Source organism: Gekko japonicus, unplaced genomic scaffold, assembly GCF_001447785.1.
Source record: "Gekko japonicus isolate JY-2015 unplaced genomic scaffold, Gekko_japonicus_V1.1 scaffold915, whole genome shotgun sequence".
Taxonomy (NCBI): Eukaryota; Metazoa; Chordata; class Lepidosauria; order Squamata; family Gekkonidae; genus Gekko; species Gekko japonicus.
Window position 1 is genome coordinate 491,863 of NW_015173149.1, and position 19,972 is coordinate 511,834.

The following is a 19,972-nucleotide window of genomic DNA, read 5'->3' on the forward strand; positions in this document are numbered from 1 at the left end:
TCAGTGGTCATGTGGCCGGCATGACTGAACACCAAGGCGCACGGAACGCTGTTCCCTTCCCACCGAAGTGGTACCTATTTATCTACTTGCAATTTCTTGCTTTCGAACTGCTAGGTTGGCAGGAGCTGGAACTAGAGACGGGAGCTCACCCCGTCTTGCGGCACCCGGGTCTTGAACTGCTGAACTACTGACCTTCCACAGCCTGCAGTTCAGTGTCTTTACCACTTGGGCCACCGCACCACCATCTACAGTCCCACAAAGAAGCAGGAGGCCTATACTGTGCCTCCTGAATTTGCATCTTACGGAAGTGTGATAAATGTTCCACTCTTCCGGGCAGATTAAGTTTGGCATTTCTGTTTTTACAGGGCAGAGAAAGGAAGGAGACCTGTCATTCACAGGGCATTGGTGGGCTACAGGTAACACGGGATCTGAAGGCTGGAGAAATGAAGGGAATCCATTCCCGATATATGTCTTTACTCAGATTCCTGAAATCCAGGTAGTCACTTAATTTTGACCTCACATTTCTATGCAACCCCCAATACCATGAGGACTAGCAGCTAAAAACCATAAACCTGCAATTTCAAAATGACAAAGGATGCACAGGTTGTACAACCGATATGATGATTTCAAGCATGCACATTTCTAAATTAGAAAAGTCTGAGAAAGCAGGTTAGGTGCCTAGAACGCTCTACACAACTATTGCGAGGCTCAAAGCAGCATAAGAAGAGGAGAGAAGGCATGAGTCATGCAGAAGAGTTCCTTGGTAAGGCAAGGGACAGGCGCGACGAAGAACTGTACCATGGACTTCGCTCGCAGCTCCAAAATAGTCCCCGAAAGCCGGCATGCCCGTCATCTCCTGAGGAAGCAGCAGCAGGTCGGACAGGACGTCTTCGCGGTGCATCTTAAAAGGTTCTGAGGGACAACCGACAGAGGCCAAATGCCTTAGTTTCGTGCCGTAGGACGGGACTGGCCAGCAAGCCTCTTGCTCTGGGGCCCAGCAAACCAACTGCAAACACCCTGCCCTTTCTGCTGGCAACAGCTGCGGGTGGCACCCCACTTCTCTGTGGCTTTATTTTCTGTGTAGCGAACTTGGTGGGGCACCCACACCCTCAGGGAAGGTGCGGTGGGGAAACCTGAGCATCTAGTACCAACGGCGCCTTCTTCCCAAGGAAGCCCTGGGGCGGGGTGCAACTCTACCAGGATGGAGGCAGCATTCTCAGTCTGAGGACTTCTCTTAGCTGGCAGCTGCCCCTCTGAAGCACGCTGCCGCACTCCGTGCCATACGAGAGCACGGCTTTTCTCCCGCTGAAGATGCACGGCAGTCCACAACACTGAAGTACATTTAACTGAGCATCACCACCAGCTGGCACTGGAACGCAACACCTGCCTCTATGTTTTGTTGTGATCCCGATAAAGGTAGCTGACGAACACCCACGGAGCTTGACAGGAGGCTCACGGGGCTGCTATGGCTAACTTATATGCAACCCTACTAAAATGACAGGGACTGTAGTGAATGGGTTACATATTAATACTAGATGGTTCCCAGATTTTTGCTTTTCGGAAAAAGGAAGAGACGGCAGAACCAAAGGAGACAAACCCCACTGCCTACACACCGTGTGGCCCGCCCGGCTCCACCCAGTCCCCTCGCCAGCACACGGGAGCTCTCCGGCGGGTCAAGATGCCTCCTAGCTCCGCTGCCTGACAAGCCCTCGGGTCACCCCGCAAAGCCAGCGGAGGCTGCCGCACACAGCAGGCGATTGGGTTTTTTTTAAATGGAGATTTGCTTTCCCGTGGGGAGGGTTATCAATTTGGATTTTCTGCCTCAGGAAGCGAGACATCTCGGACCAGTTCTGATTTTCGGAAGCGTGGGCAGGAAGAACTGCCTCACAGAATTAGTTCAAAGCTCCTGAGATTTCGAGAACCGCTTCAGGCCGGTTTCAGGGATGGTTCTCCAGCCAAGCCATCCACGCAGCGGTTGGGGGGGGCTCTGCGGGGGCCCGGCTCCCTCCTGGGAATTGGGGGTGTGGGTGGGGAGTGCTGGCCACGGCCGCTGGGAGCCACGCCCCCACTGGCTCAGACAGCAGAGCAGCAGCAACAGACAACAAACGCCCCCCCTGCAGAAGCTGAACCCGTTGGATCAAGGCCTGCTTCAGGCTCCCCATCTACAAAGGGGGTTAGACCAGGGGTGTCAAACATGCGGCCTGGGGGCCAGGTCAGGCCCGCAGTGGAAATGGCCGTCTCCTGCTTCCAGTTCTGCCGCTGCTACTGCATCATAGCTTGCTTTGCCAGACTCTCTTAATCACTCAGGCATTTCATGTTTTAACCTGGCTCCCAGACTCAGAACTCTGTGAATGTCAATAAACCAAAAGTAGGTTTGCAGCTTACAGAGCTAATGTTTTAAGCATGTTTTTATTTTAAGTTTAAAAAAACACACACACCTTTGTGCTTGTGTCCTTTATAAAGGCTATATCTCCGCTACCTGGCATTACTTTTTATGACACGCGTGGCCCGGCCCAACAAGGTCTCGTTTATGTCAGATCCGGCCCTCATAACAAATAACTTTGTCTGCACTGGGGAGGCCAAGGCTGCTGTCCGTAGATGTTACGAAGGCTCCTAAACCGCTGCCGTTCCAGTGCAAACATACAGTTGAGTGTTTTAAAAGAGCCTTTTTAATTTAGCAGGGCTGAACTCATCCGGTTCTATCAATCACAGCTCCTATACTTCCGGTAACTCATAAAACCTGGCTTGCTAGTTTTAAAGAGTCAGCTATGTGTCCCTGCCTTTTTACCATGACTGGCTCCGAGTCCTTTGGGAGAAGTGTGGGTCAGAAGTGTTTCAAATGCAATGCGTGCCTCGCCTGGGGAGGCAAAAACGCACCGGTCCCAGCAGGTTTCATTTCCACTGGCAATCTGGTGTTGGGGGGAGGTTTTCCCAGCGCGCCGCCTCCTTCGCTTCCTATCCTGCTGGTTATTAGGTTTTTGCTTTTCAGCAGGGCTTCCTGGATTGAATGCTGACCTTGAACGTCAAAGACCTGAACTCGAGCACCGGCCCTTGCTACGGAGGTCCGCGGCCGGACGAGGGCACCCCGCACCACACTGGACCAGGGCTTCCCGTCGTGGAGGTTGTATTCAACATCAGACCCTGCACCGGGGGTCCCCAACGTGGTGGTGCCCATCAACACCTTTTCTGGTGCCCGCCAGGGGTTTTTAGGACATAGGCAGGGCCAGGAAGGGCTTATGCCCAGCAAGACTTCTGACTGAAGGTTGCTCTGGCGGCAGCTGCCACCACAGCTCAAGGTCCTGCGCTGGGTGATTGAAGGTGAACTGTGCCCACGGTGCTGGGTCAGAATTCCAAATGTGCCCACAAGCTCAAAAAAGATTGGGGACCCCTGCTCTACACAAAATGAAGAGGAGAGGAAGGGATTGGATTCATACCCCACTCTTCACTACCCAAAGTAGTCTCAGAGTGGCTCACAGTCTCTTTTCCCTTCCAAAGAAGAAGAGGAGGAGGAGGAGGAGGAGGAGGAGGTTGGATTTATACCGTGCCCTTCACTACCCAAAGGAGTCTCAGAGGGGCCTACACTCTCCTTTCCCTTCCCCTCCCCACAACAGGCACCCTGTGAGGTAGGCGGGGCCGCGAGAGCTTTTTTGAGAACTGGTCCTGAGAGAACAGCTCTGGAGGAACTTGTGACTGGCCCAAAGTCACCCAGCTGGCTGCATGTGAAGGGGTGGGGAATCAAACCCAGTTCTCCCAGATAAGAGTCCGCACTCCTCACCGCTGCACCAAACTGGCTGAGTTTTCTGTAGCTGTGGCTAAAGGTTACACCTGGCTAGTTAGAGCGCCAGCATGGTGTTGGTTAAGAGTGGCGGACTCTAAGCTGGAGAACCGGGTTTGATTCCTCACTCCTCCCCATGAAGCCAGCTAGGTGACCTTGGGCCAGTCACGGTTCTCTCGGGACTCTCTCAGCCCCACCTACCTTACAAAGGGCCTGTTGTGGCGAGAGGAAGGGAAGGCTATTGTAAGACACTTTGGGACTACTTAGGAAAGGGAAAAGTCGGGTATAAAAACCAACTTCTTCTAGTTAAGCTATGGCTAAGGACTGACCGGTGACCACAAGTCAGGATGTGAAACGACATCTCGAAGTGGGTTTGGCCAGCCCTTTCCTGCTCATATCTGCACTGAGGAAACAGCTGCCTCCTCCGCTTCTCCTCTTGCAAGCCGACAGGCTGACCTTGCTCCCTATCACCTATGTACTTTCGAGGGCAGGAATTCTCTCGGCAAGCTACACTGTGGTTTCGCTACACGTTCAGGGATCCGAACCCGGGTGGCTGTGAGGAGGATCACACACATGAACACGTGAAGCTGACCTGTTCTGAATCGGGAAGACACGGGGAGGAGAAAACAAACCTGACCCAGAAACTGGAATCGAGAACCGAAAGGGTGAGAAGAAAGTCTAACAAAGGGCCAATATTAAAAAAACCTATTTAAAACTTAAAATATACAAAGATACAAGTATTCATTAGAAAGGCAGTTAAAACCATACATCAGGGCCCAATGAAAGCCTCATAAAGAAGTATAGAGCCTAGATACAAGGGCCAAGACACATGACCTGACCAGTGTTCCCTCTAAGCTGGGTTAGTGTGAGCCAGCTCACAGTTTTTTAGCCTCTGGCTCACACATTTTTGTCTTAGCTCAGGAAGGAGGGCTCCAGAGCAAACTGATTTATGCAGCAGCCAAATCACTTGCTCACAACTCTGATGCCGGTAGCTCACAAAATAGAATTTTTGCTCACAAGCTTAGAGGGAACATTGGACCTGACGCGTTTCCACCCTACTGGGGCCTTCTTCAGAGGTCAAACAATATTGAGGTACACATAACTTAAATACATATTGCAATAAGATAACCAATAAGTGAATATTGGACCAGGAAGAGGAAGGTGAAGCAGCAAGATCTAAAGACACACGATGTCTGTGAGGCCTCTAAAGGTGAAAGTCATGTGTCTGGTGCCAAGTGCACAGTTGCTGAATTAGAACATCTTCCAATTTAGGTCCAAAAAGCACTTGTGTGGCTATCAAAGACAGAGCTAGAGTGTCCTCAAGCAAATAGCTAATCTGGGAGAACCGGGTTTGATTCCCCACTCCTCCGCTTGCAGCTGCTGGATGACCTTGGGCAAGCCATAGGGAACGGAGTTAGTAAGCCGCTCCGAGACTCCTTCAGGCAGGGGCGGATGAAGGCTCACTGGTGCCCTAAGCATTGACCAATCTTGGTGCCCCCCCCCTCCTTTCCACACTGACCCCGTCCGTTTTAGTGGTTGACCTGTCTGACCAGATATACAATGCAGGTTGCAGCAATACAAAAATTTATTCATAGGATAACACAATAGACTGTACAAACTAAGCTTTCCCCCAACTTTGTGGTGCCCCCTTTGGCCCTGGTGCCCTAAGCACGTGCTTAGTCTGCTTAATGGTTAATCCACCCCTGCCTTCAGGTATTGAAGGGTGGGGTATAAATCCAATCTCTTCCTCCTCCAGTTTGGTGTGGTGGTTAAGTGTGCGGACTCTAATCTGGGAGAACCGGGTTTGATTCCCCACTCCTCCACTCGCAGCTGTTGGTGTGACCTTGGGTCAGCCACAAGCTCTGGCACAGCTGTCCTTGAAAAAGAGCAGTTTGTGTCAGAGTTCTCTCAGCCCCACCCACCTCACAGGGTGTCTGTTGTGGGGAGGGGAAGGGAGAGGAGTTTGTAAGCCGCTCTGAGACTCCAAGTGAAGGGCGGCTCTTCTTCTTCTCCTCTTCTCCTCCTCCTCTTCTTCTTGTACCGTCTACTCAGATTGGCAGTGGCTCTCAGGTCTAGGCCTTTCACATTACTTACCACCCGATCCGTTTATCTGGAGACTGGACCCAAGGACTTCTGCATGCAAAGCAGATGCGCGGCCACTGAGCCACGGCCCCTCCCCAGAGGTAAGCTGCTCCACACAGCAAAAGCCCCGGATAATGGCAAGTGCCAGCCTAGCCCGCAAGTTATACCCACTGAGGCACAGAGAACCGTCTCGGGGATACCTGCTCTGTATGCATGAAACTGATGCAACACTCGATTAAAAGGAAGCCTTCTGATCAATGGGCAATCACTCAGAGGAAGTAAAAAAAATGCGCGCAGACAACAATGGTGACCACCTGCCGCTTCTAGACAGCCCGCAACCAATGTTCCCTCTAAGCTGTGGAGTCTTGTGAGCAAAAAGTCAACTTTGTGAGCTGCTGGTATTAAAGTTGTGAGCGAGCATAAGAACATAAGAACATAAGAGAAGCCAATGTTGGATCAGGCCAAAGGGCCATCCAGCCCAACACTCTGTGTCACACAGTGGCCAGAAATATCAGGTGTCCCATCAGGAGGTCCAGCAGTGGGGCCAGGACATTAGAAGCCCTCCCACTGTTTTGCCCCCCCCCCCCCCCAAGCACCAAGAAGACAGAGCATCCCTTGCCCCAGAGCCCCTATCTATACCTTGTGGCTAAGAGCCACTGATGGACCTCTGCTCCATATGCTTATCTAATTCCCTTTTGAAGCCGTCCATGCTTGTAGTAGCGATTGGGCTACTGCATAAGTCAGTTTGCTCTGGAGCCCCATTCTCCCTGAACTAAGACAAAAATGTGTGAGCCGGAGGCTAAAAAATTGTGAGCTAGCTCACACTAACTCAGCTTAGAGGGAACACTGCCCACAACCCAAGTGACTCTCTGCAGGTCCAGGTTGCTAGATGATGCTGGGGATCCTTTTACACCTTTGAGTGGGCAGAGATGGTGGAGCAAGACGATGGCTTCAAGGGAGACAAAGCAGCTTCCCCAAAGTGAGCCTCTGTCCTGCAGCCGGGCAGCCGGCAACATGCAGAAGCCAAGCTGGCGTGCCAGGCAGAGCCTGGGGAGCGTTCCATGCTCAGAATCCACGATGCTACGGCTATTCTGAGTGGAGAGAAAAGGCTGCAGAAATTCCGGGGAAGAGCCTCCTTGAGTGCTGGGCGGTCACCCTGGAAGAGGATTCACAGAATCATAGAATGTTAAGAGTTGGAAGGGACCTTGCAGGTCATCTAGTCCAGCCCCCTGCACTCTGCAGGAGCAGAGCCGAAAGATAGCCCTGCAGCATACCCGAAAGATGGTCATCCAGCCCCCAGTAGAAAACATTCAGTGAAGGAGCCTCCACCACCTCCAGAGGCAGTCTGTCCCACTGCTCAACCACTCTGACAGTTAGGAAGTTTCTCCTGATATTTAGCTGGTAATGACTCCCTTGTAATTCCCACCCATTAGGTCTAGTCTTGCAATCCAGAGCGAGAGAGAACAGATCCGCTCCATCTTCTACATGACAGCCCTTCAGATACTTTAAGACTGCAATCATGTCCCCTCTAAGCCTTCTCTTTCCCAGGCTAAACAGACCCGACTCTTTCAACCTTTCCTCATAAGAGTTGGACTCCAACCCTCTCACCATCCTGGTTGCCCTCTTCTGGACATGCTCGAGCTTGTCAACATCCTTCCTCAAATGTGGTGCCCAAAACTAGACACAGTACTCTAATTTCCCCCCCTTGGATCTAGCCTTGCAATCCGGAGCAAGAGAGAATAGATCCGCTCCCTCTTCTGTGTGACAGCCCTTCCGATATTTGAAGGCTGCAATCATGTCCCCTCTAAGCCTTCTCTTTCCCAGGCTAAACAGACCCGACTCTTTCAGCCTTTCCTCATAAGACTTGGATTTCAACCTTCTCACCATCCTGGTTGCCCCCTTCTGGATCCAACAATGGGGCTGCTGCACTCGTGGCTTATATACACAAACGTATCCATGGCCCTTCATCCATCCTTCTCCCCCTCAACATGAGCTTTCTAATAATCAAAGAGAAAGTTGAATTGACACCACCACCCCTCCCCAATTATGCCTTTGGCATCAGGATACAAAACCCAAGAGATTCGTGATCCTCGGGTGGTTATCCTGAGACATGCTCTTGTCTACAAAGAAGGAATTCCAAACCAGTGATCTCCTTAACCACACATCTCTTACCTCCTGATGCCAGCTACTGCACCCTCTCTCTACCTTTCATGTGCGTGCACACTTCATCAGATGTCTGGGTCCCTGAACAAGTGTGCATGCGCATGAAAGCTTGTACCCAGAATTAAACTTTGTTGGTCATAAAGGTACCACTGAACTCACACTTCTCTCTCTCTCTCTCTCTCTCTCATGATGACTGTGTGTGGTCTTAAAGAAAAGTCATTTCCTCCTTCCCGCTACAGACGCCTACTCGATCACCTCCTTTCACATGTTCCAGGACCTCTACTGATCATTTCCTACGTGACATTCAAGAGAACCTTCTAAAGGGGCCACTCGTTGCTGCCCTGTTCTTCAAACGTAACAGAATTATTTTAAAGTAGATTCAAAGATTGATGACAAATCAAATTTAATGAATGTAACACGCAAATCATCCCCTTGGCACCCAATAATGCACCCATCTCCTCCTGCACTCTCACTGGAAGCTACACTATCCATGACAAAGATACTAATCCAAGCTATTTGGCATAAATTAACTATTTTTAACGCAGACTTAGATCCAGAGTGGCCAGTTAAGAGCCTAGAGATCTTCTCGAATGACAAGCAGTCTCCGGACGACAGAGATCCGGTCCCCTGGAGGAAATGGCTGCTGTGGATGGTGGACTTCATGGCCCCTTCCCCTACCCAAACGCTGCCCTTCCGGACTCCCCCTTCAAATCTCCAGAAGTTGGAAACCCTCAGCAAGCGAAGGGCCACGCCTAAAATCCAACCCCGATGGGCAGCCCGGCAAACATTCCTTCTTGTTCAGTTTTTGCGACTGCAATCTGGCAAGACACACACGGTACCAGGAAGCGGAAAGTCTCCCACTTTCATTCCTGCATGCTGATCACCCACCCGGTCATTCAAAGAGGCCTCAGAGCTGGGGAACGGGTACAGTCGGTTTCTGGTCCTTACAGGCGGCGTTCCTCAAGACGATGAATCATTACAAACACTGCTGAAGGGGGTTTTTTTTAATACTTTCAGAACAAGACAAGGATTCAGAGAAGACAAAAGGGAATGGACTTTAGGACAATGGAGATGGGGGAGGTACCTTCACTAGATGAACTGGGTGTGATCACTGGATCCCAAGTGGAAAGTATACACAAGAAAATGACTGCTTTCATATTCCACCTTTTCTCCCTCATGGAACTCAAGGCTTCTAAGAACATCAGAAGGGCCCTGCAGGATCAGACCTGTGAGGGTCCACCTAGTCCAGCATCCTGCCTCACACAGGGGCCAACCAGTTCCTCTGGAGGGCCAACAACAGGGCAGAGAGGCCGAGGCCTTCATAAGAACATCAGAAGAGCCCTGCTGGATCAGACCAGGGAGGGTCCATCTAGTCCAGCATCCCGTCTCACACAGTGGCCAACCAGTTCCTCTGGAGGGCCAGCAACAGGGCATAGATGCCAAAGCCTCCCCCAATGTTGTCTCCTGGCACTGGGATTCAGAGGTTGACTGCCTCTCAATGTGGAGATTCCCTTTAGTCACCCTGGTCGGTAGCCACCAATATATCTATTCTCCACGAATCTGTCCAATCCCCTTTCTAAAGCTGTCTATGTCTGCGGCCATCACTACATCCTCTGGCAGCAAATTCCCTATTCTCATGTGTAAGTACTAGGTTACTAGTAACCTATACTTACCTAGTAACTTACTTAGTAACCTAGAGAACAGGAAAAACCAACTGTAGAAAGTGCTCCGTAAGCATCAATGTCTATAGTCAGTCAGTCTACTGTACATACACCACAAACAACTTGTGGATGTCACTGCCACCAGTGTTCCCTCTAAGCTGAGACAGTGTGAGCTAGCTCAGTTTTTTAGCCTCCGGCTCACATATTTTTGTCTTAGCTCAGGAAGGATGGCTCCAGAGCAAACTAATTGATGCAGTAGCCAAATCGCTCACTCACAACTTTAATGCCGGTAGCTCACAAAGCAGAATTTTTGCTCACAAGACTCTGCAGCTTAGAGGGAGCATTGACTGCCACATGGTTTACCATTCACAGCCACCATCGATCGTGCAGAAAGATGCTTGGGTGATGGCCACTAGGACCCATGCTGGACTGCCTCACACAGTCATAGACAGCACAAATGAAGAGCCTTGGTGGTCAGGAGGCTACACAGGAATGGGCATGGTAAATCCTGTGTGCAAACACGTCCTAATTGAAACTCTCCTGCCAAAACCATTTGGGAAAAGGCTCCTGGGTTGGGAAAGCTCTTTCACACTGACGAGCATTTCTGTTTAAGACTGCGGCCTAGAGCAGCGAACAAGTTACAGCGCTCCACTTCCAAATCGTATTCCACATCAAGCTATACATGGGAGAGAGGATCCATTTTCACTCCAGCGTTGTACTCAAGACCTCGGTTCTTACCAGGCTAAACCGGAGCCGTTTCCCTTCTGCAGTTTCTCACCTGTCACATCTGTGGGCTGGAATGCCAGCTGAGAGTCAAAGCATCGGTCCCTTTCGTCCATCTTCCACGAGACGTTGTGGTCCAGAAATTCCTTGTAGGCCATCTGATCGTCCATGATTTTTCCTGGAGGCGCTGTGAAGTGAAAGGAAAGCAGCGGCACCGTTACAACTCTGCAGAACAGGGAACCTGCACCCATGGTCAATGGCCTGTTCCTTCAGAGAAGGGAGGCACTCAGGTAAACACACACGGAACGGCCTTAGACTGAATCCGACCATTAGTCCATCAAGGTCAGTATTGTCCAATCAGGCTAGCAGCAGCACTCCAGGGTCTCAGGCGGAGGTCTTTCACGCTACCTACCGCCTGACCCTTTTAACTGGAAAGCCTGGGGATTGAACCTGGGACCTTCTGCATGCCAAGCAGAGGTTCTACCACTGAGCGACGGCCCCTCTTTACAGCTCTCCAGGGTCTCAGGCCTAGAGGTCTTTCCCATCACCTACTGCCTGGTCCTTTTTAACAGTAGGGACCTCCTGGGACCTCCTGCATGCCAAGCAGATGCTCTGCCATCGAGCCACAGGCCCTCTTTACAGCTTGCCAGGGTCTCAGGCAGAGGTCTTTCATGCTACCTACCGCCTGATCCTTTTAACTGGAAAGCCCGGGGATTGAACCCGGGACCTTCTGCATGCCAAACAGATGCTGTCACCACTAAGCTACAGCCAAGGTCAGTCCTGGATACTCAGGCTGGCTACTGCTCGCCAGGGTCTCCGGCAAAGGGTCTCTCTCTCTCTCATGAATTTCTACCTGGTCCTTTTAACAGGAGATGCTGGGGACTGAGCCTTGGGTTTTCGGCATGCAAACCAGATGCTCCAACCCCTGAGCCATAGCCCCTCCCACACTGACTGAGAAGAGGAGCACTTTCACGCCACCCCTAGAAATTTGAATTTCCCCATCAGGCAAGTCGACTTTCTGCCCAAGCCCTCACTGCTGGACACAGGCGACAAATGACGTGCGGGCCATGGAAACGCTCGCCCCCCCACCACTGCAACAGCCATCCCCGAGGACGGTACGTGGGCTGCGAGGCAGGCCCATGTAAATAAGTCTGATAGGACTGAACAAAGCGAACTATGTTGGAGACCTCGTGGCAGGAAGTTGGTGCATAAAACGCTGCTCCTTTGACCGAGGCAATTTGCATTGGATCTCTGCTGCCTCTCCGACCTCAGGAGCAGGATGTTGCACACCTGACAGCCGTTTTCCATACCGGGCAGGGCTGCTGGGCACCTGCAGGATTCCCATTTAACCAAACCGGGGGCTGACATCTTTTGAATGTACCCAGGAGAGTCAACGCCAATGTTCCCTCTAAGCTGCGGAGTCTTGTGAGCAAAAATCCTACTTTGTGAGCTGCCGGCATTAAAGCTGTGAGCGAGCGATTTGGCTGCTGCATAAATTAGTTTGCTCTGGAGCCCTCCTTCCTGAGCTGAGACAAAAATGTGTGAGCCGGAGGCTCAAAAACTAGCTCACACTAACTCAGCTTAGAGAGAACACTGGAACGCCATTCCACCTTTAAGAGTCAGATGGCTTAACAGCTTCATATCCCAGTGCGCATCTTCAGAGAAGCAACATTGCCCTTTTAGAACTGGCACCCTTGGGAAAGTTTTTAGCTGACCACCACATTTTGATCCTGCTCTTACTCCAAGAGGCACAGGGTGGTGTGAATGGGAGCTGACCTATTTTCTATCCTAATGATCCTGTGAAGTTTTAAGTTCAGAGAGAGAGACAGAGACGAGAGAGAGACAGAGACAGACAGACAGACTGGCACACTGGGAATTCAACCACAGACTCCCCTGCCCCAGGTCTAGTACTCCGCCTGCTATACCACACTGCCTCTATCTTCAGTGGGCTCAAGGCTGGGGGGAACCAAGCTGTCAGGTTGCCCAATTGCTCTGCTGGAAACATCTGCATCACCACCATTACTGCAGAGGGCAATTTGCTATACGATCCAGATGATGGGACTGTACGCCAAAAACTAAAGGCATTCTCCAACTACAACAGTTACATTTGAGTTATTACCTTTGTTAATATTATCTAGTTGGGAGCCCGTTTACGTGGATCGTCATACACCAGACTGTGAACCCTTCATGGGTCCATGATAATCATGTGAAATTGTCCTTTTTGTGAAAGGGTATATTGACTGATACGACAGACACGATTGAAAAAGATCTTGAAACAAGGTCCCATCTGGAATCCTTGTGTATTATTGACTCCACGGCTGCATACAGAGTCCAGAGCCTGCGTTACTTGTGAGACGTTTGCATCACTCCTGCAACTGTTTACACACTGATTTATACCACATGGCTCTTTTTGCGGGCAGTTCAAAGTTATGAGCCGGGTTTCGTTTACGATTTTTTTGTTGTATGTTTATGTTGTAACACTGATTGTGAAAATTATTGTCCTTAAGACATTTGGTAGTATAGTATTGCTAATAAAGTTTCCATTTTAGAGCAGTAAGGCTACATGCACCTATAGTCCCTTCTACCAAAAACTAAAGACAGACACTTCATTAAGGTTATCTTTTACTCTGCATGGACACTTTCACCGACGCAAGTGTTCAACTAGCACTCCAGAATGCAATTTGTCCCTAACTATTCAGATGACCCAACAACAAACAAATTGCGAGGGGGGGGGGGATGCCTGCCACCATTCCCTGTCACCAATGTTCCCTCTAAGCTGAGTTCGTGTGAGCTAGCTCACAGTTTTTTAGCCTCCGGCTCGTACATTTTTGTCTGAGCTCAGGAAGGAGGGCTCCGGAGCAAACGAATTCAGGCAGCAGCCAAACCGCTCGCTCACAACTTTAATGCTAGGCACTCACAAAGTAGAATTTTTGCTCACAAGACTCCACAGCTTAGAGGGAGCATTCCCTGTCACCTACAGGAATTATGAAGGGAACGCTTTCCCTTCCGATTTGTATGTGGCCCCCCACCTGGTGGAACAGCCTGCCTGAGGAGGTCAGGAAGGCTCCCACGCTCCTGTCATTCCACAAAATCGAGAGGGTGCGGAAGAGAGCGACGAGGATGATCAGGGGTCTGGAGACTGAGCCCTACGAGGAAAGGCTGAGGGCCTTGGGAACGTTCAGCTTGGAGAAGATTGAGGGGGGACATGACTGCTCTCTTTAAATATCTGAAAGGCTGTCATTTGGAGGAGGGCCAGGAGCCCTTCTGGTTGGAAGCAGAGGAGAGGACCCGAAGCACCGGGTTGAAAGGACATGGAGAAAGGGGGGATCGTCTGGATATTAGGAAAAACTTTTTCACGGTCAGGGTGGTTCAGAGGTGGGATCAGCTGCCTCGGGAGGTGGTGAGCTCCCCTTCACTGACAGCTTTCGAGAAGAGGCTGGACGAATATTTGCCAGAGATGCTTTAGGCTGGTCCTGCATGGGGCAGGGGGTTGGACTAGATCAGTGATGGCGAACCTTTTAGAGACCGAGTGCCCAAACTGCGACCCAAAACCCACTTCTATATCGCAAAGTGCCAACACGGCAATTTAACCTGAATACGGAGGTTTTACTTTTTCTAAACAACTCATACATTAATTTAAGATGATCCAAACAAAGTAAGGAACGCAATCCCAAATGCTTTCATTGACTTAAAATTATTTGGCAGAGAATTCCACACTTTAATGACGGTCTGGGCCTGGCTGGGGCGATGGCACGCGTGCCCACAGAGAGGGCTCTGAGTGCTACCTCTGGCACCCGTGCCATAGGTTTACCGCCACTGGACTAGATGGTCTGTATGGCCCCTTCCAACTCTATGATTCTATATGAAATAGAACTGTTCAGCAGCGTATTTCTATAAAGGCCGTGTGGTGGTAGAAAGTGCTGTTGTTGCGGCTGAATTATGGCGACTCCGTAGGGTTTTCAAGGCAAGAGATGTATGGCTGTGTAGCAATGGAATGGTTCAGGAAGGCTGTTGTAATGGGAAAGGAACTAGAGACCGCCTCCTGTGTGTTATCCGTTCGCTGCATACATTATCCTGTGCCGTCACTGCACTATTTTCGGCTGATGGCATAACCTTTTTATGCCTTGCATCTGCATTCCGTATCACGTCTAACATTATACGCTTGTTCGTATTTCTGGAATCTTAGTCTTACTACACTGCTTGGCAGCCGTCTCGTCAAATCGAATGCACCCATGTACACTGCGTAATCCACTAATAGGCTCAGTGGGAAAGGTGGGCTAACGCAAATAAATAACATAAAAGATGACACTTTGGGATGATATTGCCTTTCTAAGTAAAGCTGTTATGTGGGTTTGATCAGTCAGCAACACATCAAGATTAGCGATCGGTGGCTCAGCCTTGAGCCTCTTGAAGGACCTGAGCGAGATTCGAATCCAGAAGCGCCTGAGAGACCAACAAGATCTTTGGGGTATAAACTTACAAGAGTCAAAGCTTATATCCCCCAAATAATGTTGGTCTCTACAATGCTACTGGACTCAAATTCGTCTCTTCTACTGCAAATCTGTCTCTTTTACTGCAAACCAACACGGTCACCCCCCTGAAGCAATACTGAAGGGCCTGCTTTCCGTTGGCCTCCCACACACATTCTAACTCTCCCCCTAAACCCACTGTAGTGGATTTCCTTCCGTGGAATAGGCTCAGTGAGAAAGGTGGGCTAACGTAAATAAAGAACATAAAAGATGGCACTTTGGGATGATATCGCCTTTCTAGGTAAAGCTGTTATGTGGGTTTGATCAGTCAGCAACACATCAAGATTAGCGATCGGTGGCTCAGCCTTGAGCCTCTTGAAGGACCTGAGCGAGATTCGAATCCAGAAGCGCCTGAGAGGCCAACAAGATCTTTGGGGTATAAACTTACAAGAGTCAAAGCTTATATCCCCCAAATAATGTTGGTCTCTACAGTGCTACTGGACTCGAATTTGTCTCTTCTACTGCACATCTGTCTCTTTTACTGCAAACCAACACGTTCACCCCCCCCCCTCGAAGCAATATTGAAGGGCCCGCTTTCCGTTGGCCTCCCACACACGTTCTAACTCTCCCCCTAAACCCACTGTAGTGGATCTCCTTCCGTGGCTACACTTGGAATGAAAGGCCACGGTCCAGCCTACCTGAGGGACCGCCTTGCCTCACATGTTCCCCCAAGAGCACTATGGTTGGGGGCCCAAAATTTATTGGTCATCCCGGGTCCCAGGGACATTAAACTAGCTGCGACCAGGGCCAGGGCTTTTTCGGTGGCGGCTCCTACCTGGTGGAACGAGCTCCCGGTGGAGATCCGGGCCCTGCGGGACCTTATGCAGTTCCACAGGGCCTGCAAGACGGAGCTCTTCCGCCAGGCCTTTGAGTAGGAGCCGCCGCCCCATTATACTACCACCGTCAAGGCATCTTAAAGGTTGCATCGACGAGGCCCGAGGAAGAACCTGGAAATGGTAGAAGACCTGATGCCGTCGCCATTGGACATGTACATCATGGGAGCACCATCTGGAACTGTGGAGTCACCATCTTGGATTTAGGACTTTAGTAATGGAGGGAGTACTGTGGTTTTAATGTTGGATGCTTTACTATGTTTTTATATGTTTTATTTATGCCATGGCTAATGACCTGCCCTTGTTAGCCGCCCTGAGTCCACCAGGGAGGGCGGGATATAAATGTGAAAAATAAATAAAAATAAATAAATAAGTAAGGATCATGGTTACTGTTCTTGCAGTAAAAGACTAAGCTCTTTCACCGGGCCTTTGGTTAGGAGCTGCAGTAAACATCTGAGAAGTGACCCTGTGCCCTGACCTACAACTCACAACTGGTGTCCACTGCACATATAAATGGATCAACTGAGCTGGCGCAAGAATACCATCATGATTGTCACCGAAGTAAAACTGTTTAATCTGAAACTCTGCTCTTGCACTTTACTTGAACCCTGTTCCAGCACTTTAGGGTAATTAATCTTAATTGTTACGGTGTTTTATGATTGATTTTAATTGTATTTATATATGTATTTTTATGTAAGTCACCCTGAGCCTGCTTTGACGGGGAGGTCGGGGTATAAACTGAATGAAATGAAATAAAATAAAAACTAAGGGACAACCGCTCTGTGGAATTCCATGTTAATCCCTGCAATTTGGGTTCTTCACAAAACTGTTAGGCCTTGAACTTGTTTATCTCGCTCCAAGTTATTTTAGTTCCATTTCTTCAATGAGAGGGAGAAGAGACAGTTGCCTGGCGACCATGGATCCTGACGGCATCCAGCTACCTGCTGCCATCCAGGAGGTCAGAAGGAGAAGAGGCAGCAGGTAAGCACTTCATCATGCCTGGACTAGGTCCTCCTAATATCCGCCCCCTCCACCAACACCTTTTTTAAAAAATATTCACATTGCCTTACAGTTGCCGTAAGCAGCTTTGGAAGCTAATTTTCATTTGCCTGAAAATCAGGGCCAAAAAGAGAGAGAGAGAAGTCCATAAATATTCAGCCTTTCCAAATTAGATGCCAGAGGAAGAAGGTGACTCCTTTCAGCACAGTGGTATCTTTCTAAAAGGTAAATGTAAAGGTTTCCCTTGCTCGAAAGCCAGTCGAATCCGACTCTAGGGTTACGGTGCTCATCTCCGTTTCAAAGCCGAAGAGCCAGCGCTGTCCAAAGACGTTTCCGTGGTCATGTGGCTGGCATGACTAAACACCAAGGCGCACAGAACGCTGTCCCCTTCCCACCGAAGTGGTCCCTATTTATCTACTTGCCATTTCTTGCTTTCGAACTGCTAGGCTGGCAGGAGCTAGGGCTAGAGGTGGGAGCTCACTCCGTCATGCGGCAACTCGGGTCTCGAACTGCCGAACTACTGACCTTCCACAGCCCGCAGTTCAGCGTCCTAACTGAATGCAAATTCTTACATTTGATCTCTTTCCTCAAAGAAGTACTTTTCATGCGGGGCTTTGTAATGTGCACAATTAATGATCAGTCATTAAAGAGATAACTGACTTTCAAAGGTCTTTAAGTGCACAAACCGCCTTTCTTGGGCTTCCTGAACACAGTGTTCCCTCTAAGCTGAGTTAGTGTGAGCTAGCTCACGGTTTTTTAGCCACCGGCTCACACATTTTTGTCTCCGCTCAGGAAGGAGGGCTCCAGAGCAAACTAATTGATGCAGCGGCCAAATCGCTCGCTCACAACTTTAATGCCAGTGGCTCACAAAGTAGGATTTTTGCTCACAGGACTCCACAGCTTAGAAGGAGCATTGCTCAGCACCCCAGTTTCCAGCTCAGCACCCCAGCAAGGAGTTTCCAGCTCTCCTTTCAGGACCTCTTGGCTCTCTCCACTGCACAGCTGTGACAGCCGTCTGCGATATGACGCCTATCAGCCAAGGAGACGCAGCTCAGAGATTTAAGACCACCCCGATCACCGCGTGGGGAGGGATCAACTGTGCGGAGACAGGAAAACGCTAGATAGAATGATGGGAACTCAAGCTCTGCATGGAGCTAAAGCAATCAATATTGGGTGAAAAATCTCTCTGCGGCTGGTGGGGTGTTTGTCAGAAATGACAATTCTGAAATAGCATTTTACTGAAAAGGGCAAGGATCGTTATGCGCTTGAAGACCTAGTGAGCTTGGCACAGATGCTAAGGGGATCGTGATTTGCTGTGTGACACACCAGAGACTACAGCCACCCTGAGACCAGTGTTCCCTCTAAGCTGAGTCAGTGTGAGCCAGCGCACAGTTCTTTAGCCTCCGGCTCACGCCTTCTTTTGTCTTAGCTCAGGAAGGACGGCCCCAGAGCAAACTGATTTATGCAGTAGCCAAATCGCTCGCTTACAACTTTAACGCCGGTAGCTCACAAAGCAAAATTTTTGCTCACAAGCAGTGTTCCCTCTAAGCTGAGTCAGTGAGAGCTAGCTCACAGTTTTTTAGCCTCCAGCTCACCCATTTTTGGCTTAGCTCAGGAACGATGGCTCCAGAGCAAACTGATTCATACAGCGGCCAAATCGCTCGCTCACAACTTTAATGCCACTAGCTCACAAAGTAGAATTTTTGCTCTCAAGACTCCACAGCTTAGAGGGAGCATTGCCTGAGACTGGGTTTTTTTAGGAATGGAAGGAGAGATGTTTCAGTGCAAATACTTTGGAATAGGGATGCCAACTCCTGATTCGGAAATACCTGGAGATTTGAAGGCAGAGCCTGGGAGAGTGGAGTTTTGGGAGGAGAGGGACCTTGGTAGTGTATAATGCCATGCTGTCGTGCCCTCCAAAGCAGCCATTTCCTCCAGGAGACATGAGGAAAATGCTCCAGATAAATAAGCTATTTATGTAGCCTGTGAGAGCAGTTGTAATTCCGGGAGACCACTGGCCTCCACCTGGAGGTTGGCAACCCTACTTTGGAAGGGTGAGGCTGCTTTAAGACTTGCAGATGCCTTTCTTCTGAAGCCGTAACACTGTATTCTGGGGCAGTGATGCCCTGTCTTCTTGGTGCTCCAGGGGCAACAGTGGGAGGGCTTGTGACTTTCTGATGGCCCCTGGGTTTTGGCCACTGTGTGACACAGAGTGTTGGACTGGATGGGCCATTGGCCTGATCCAGCATGGTTTCTCTTATGTTCTCTATATTCTTGGTGCTTGGGGGGGGGGTCAACAGTGGGAGGGCTTCTAGTGTCCTCCTGGCCCCACTGCTGGACCCCCTGATGGCACCTGGGTTTTGGCAACTGTGTGACACAGAGGGTTGGACTGGATAGGCCATTGGCCTGATCCAGCATGGTTTCTCTTATGTTCTCTATATTCTTGTTGCTTGTTTCCACTAAACTAAATCTTTCCTAAGGCAAGGTTTTTCACACTCAAAATATGTAAAGTCTTCAGACTTTTCCAGATTCATGGGGGAAGAAGTCCATCCGTGGAAATATTGGGAAATCTGGGGGAGTGCTCGGAAAAAACTCTCCTATGAAATACTTTCTCTTTCTGAGTGAGAAAAGCCTTGTCTTCAAAAGCATTCCACGCTTTCCAAATGTATAACATGAATGATCCTTGGACTTTTTCTGTCTTTCTAAAGGAACAATTGGGAAATTTGGGGGAACACTGGAAAAAAAAATCCTGACCCCCCCTTTTTTCGAATGAATAAGATGAAAGACAAAAGTATTCCATTTCCAAAAAAAAATCCCATTTATTTTGGGGGGGCCACACCCATTCCCTCCCCCCAATGGCTTCAAAATTTTCTTGAAATTTGACATTTCTAACATAGTTTGCCATAGCCCGCAGTTTGCAAGACCTGAGCAAAGCTGGTAACGATAGGATGCTTTGGAGGTCATTAGCTTATAGTGACTTAACAGCACTGAACACACACAAAAAATCTCTTGTTCATACAGCCCAAACAAACCTTACTCCTCTCCAAATATTGAATCTTGAAAACTTCCTTCTGGATGTCCAAGAGCCAAGACTCTTCCATCACCACATCACTCCCAAGGTAAGAACGTCAAAATTAAATGCTAATAAATGTTGAGAGTTTAACCACATCAATCATCATTCTGTCCACGGGAACAGAATTAGATAAG

General features: G+C 49.6%; 1 protein-coding gene across 9 annotated transcripts in view; it reads right to left on the reverse strand.

Annotated features, from left to right (window-relative positions):
• Positions 1–19,972, reverse strand: part of MAP4 (microtubule associated protein 4) — a 317,020-nt gene that overhangs the window by 107,996 nt on the left and 189,052 nt on the right. For all 9 annotated transcript variants that reach the window (XM_015422361.1, XM_015422360.1, XM_015422359.1 and 6 more), the window contains one exon: positions 10,460–10,591. In XM_015422361.1, the coding sequence (XP_015277847.1) occupies positions 10,460–10,591 (132 nt within the window). The remainder of the gene's footprint in view (positions 1–10,459; positions 10,592–19,972) is intronic.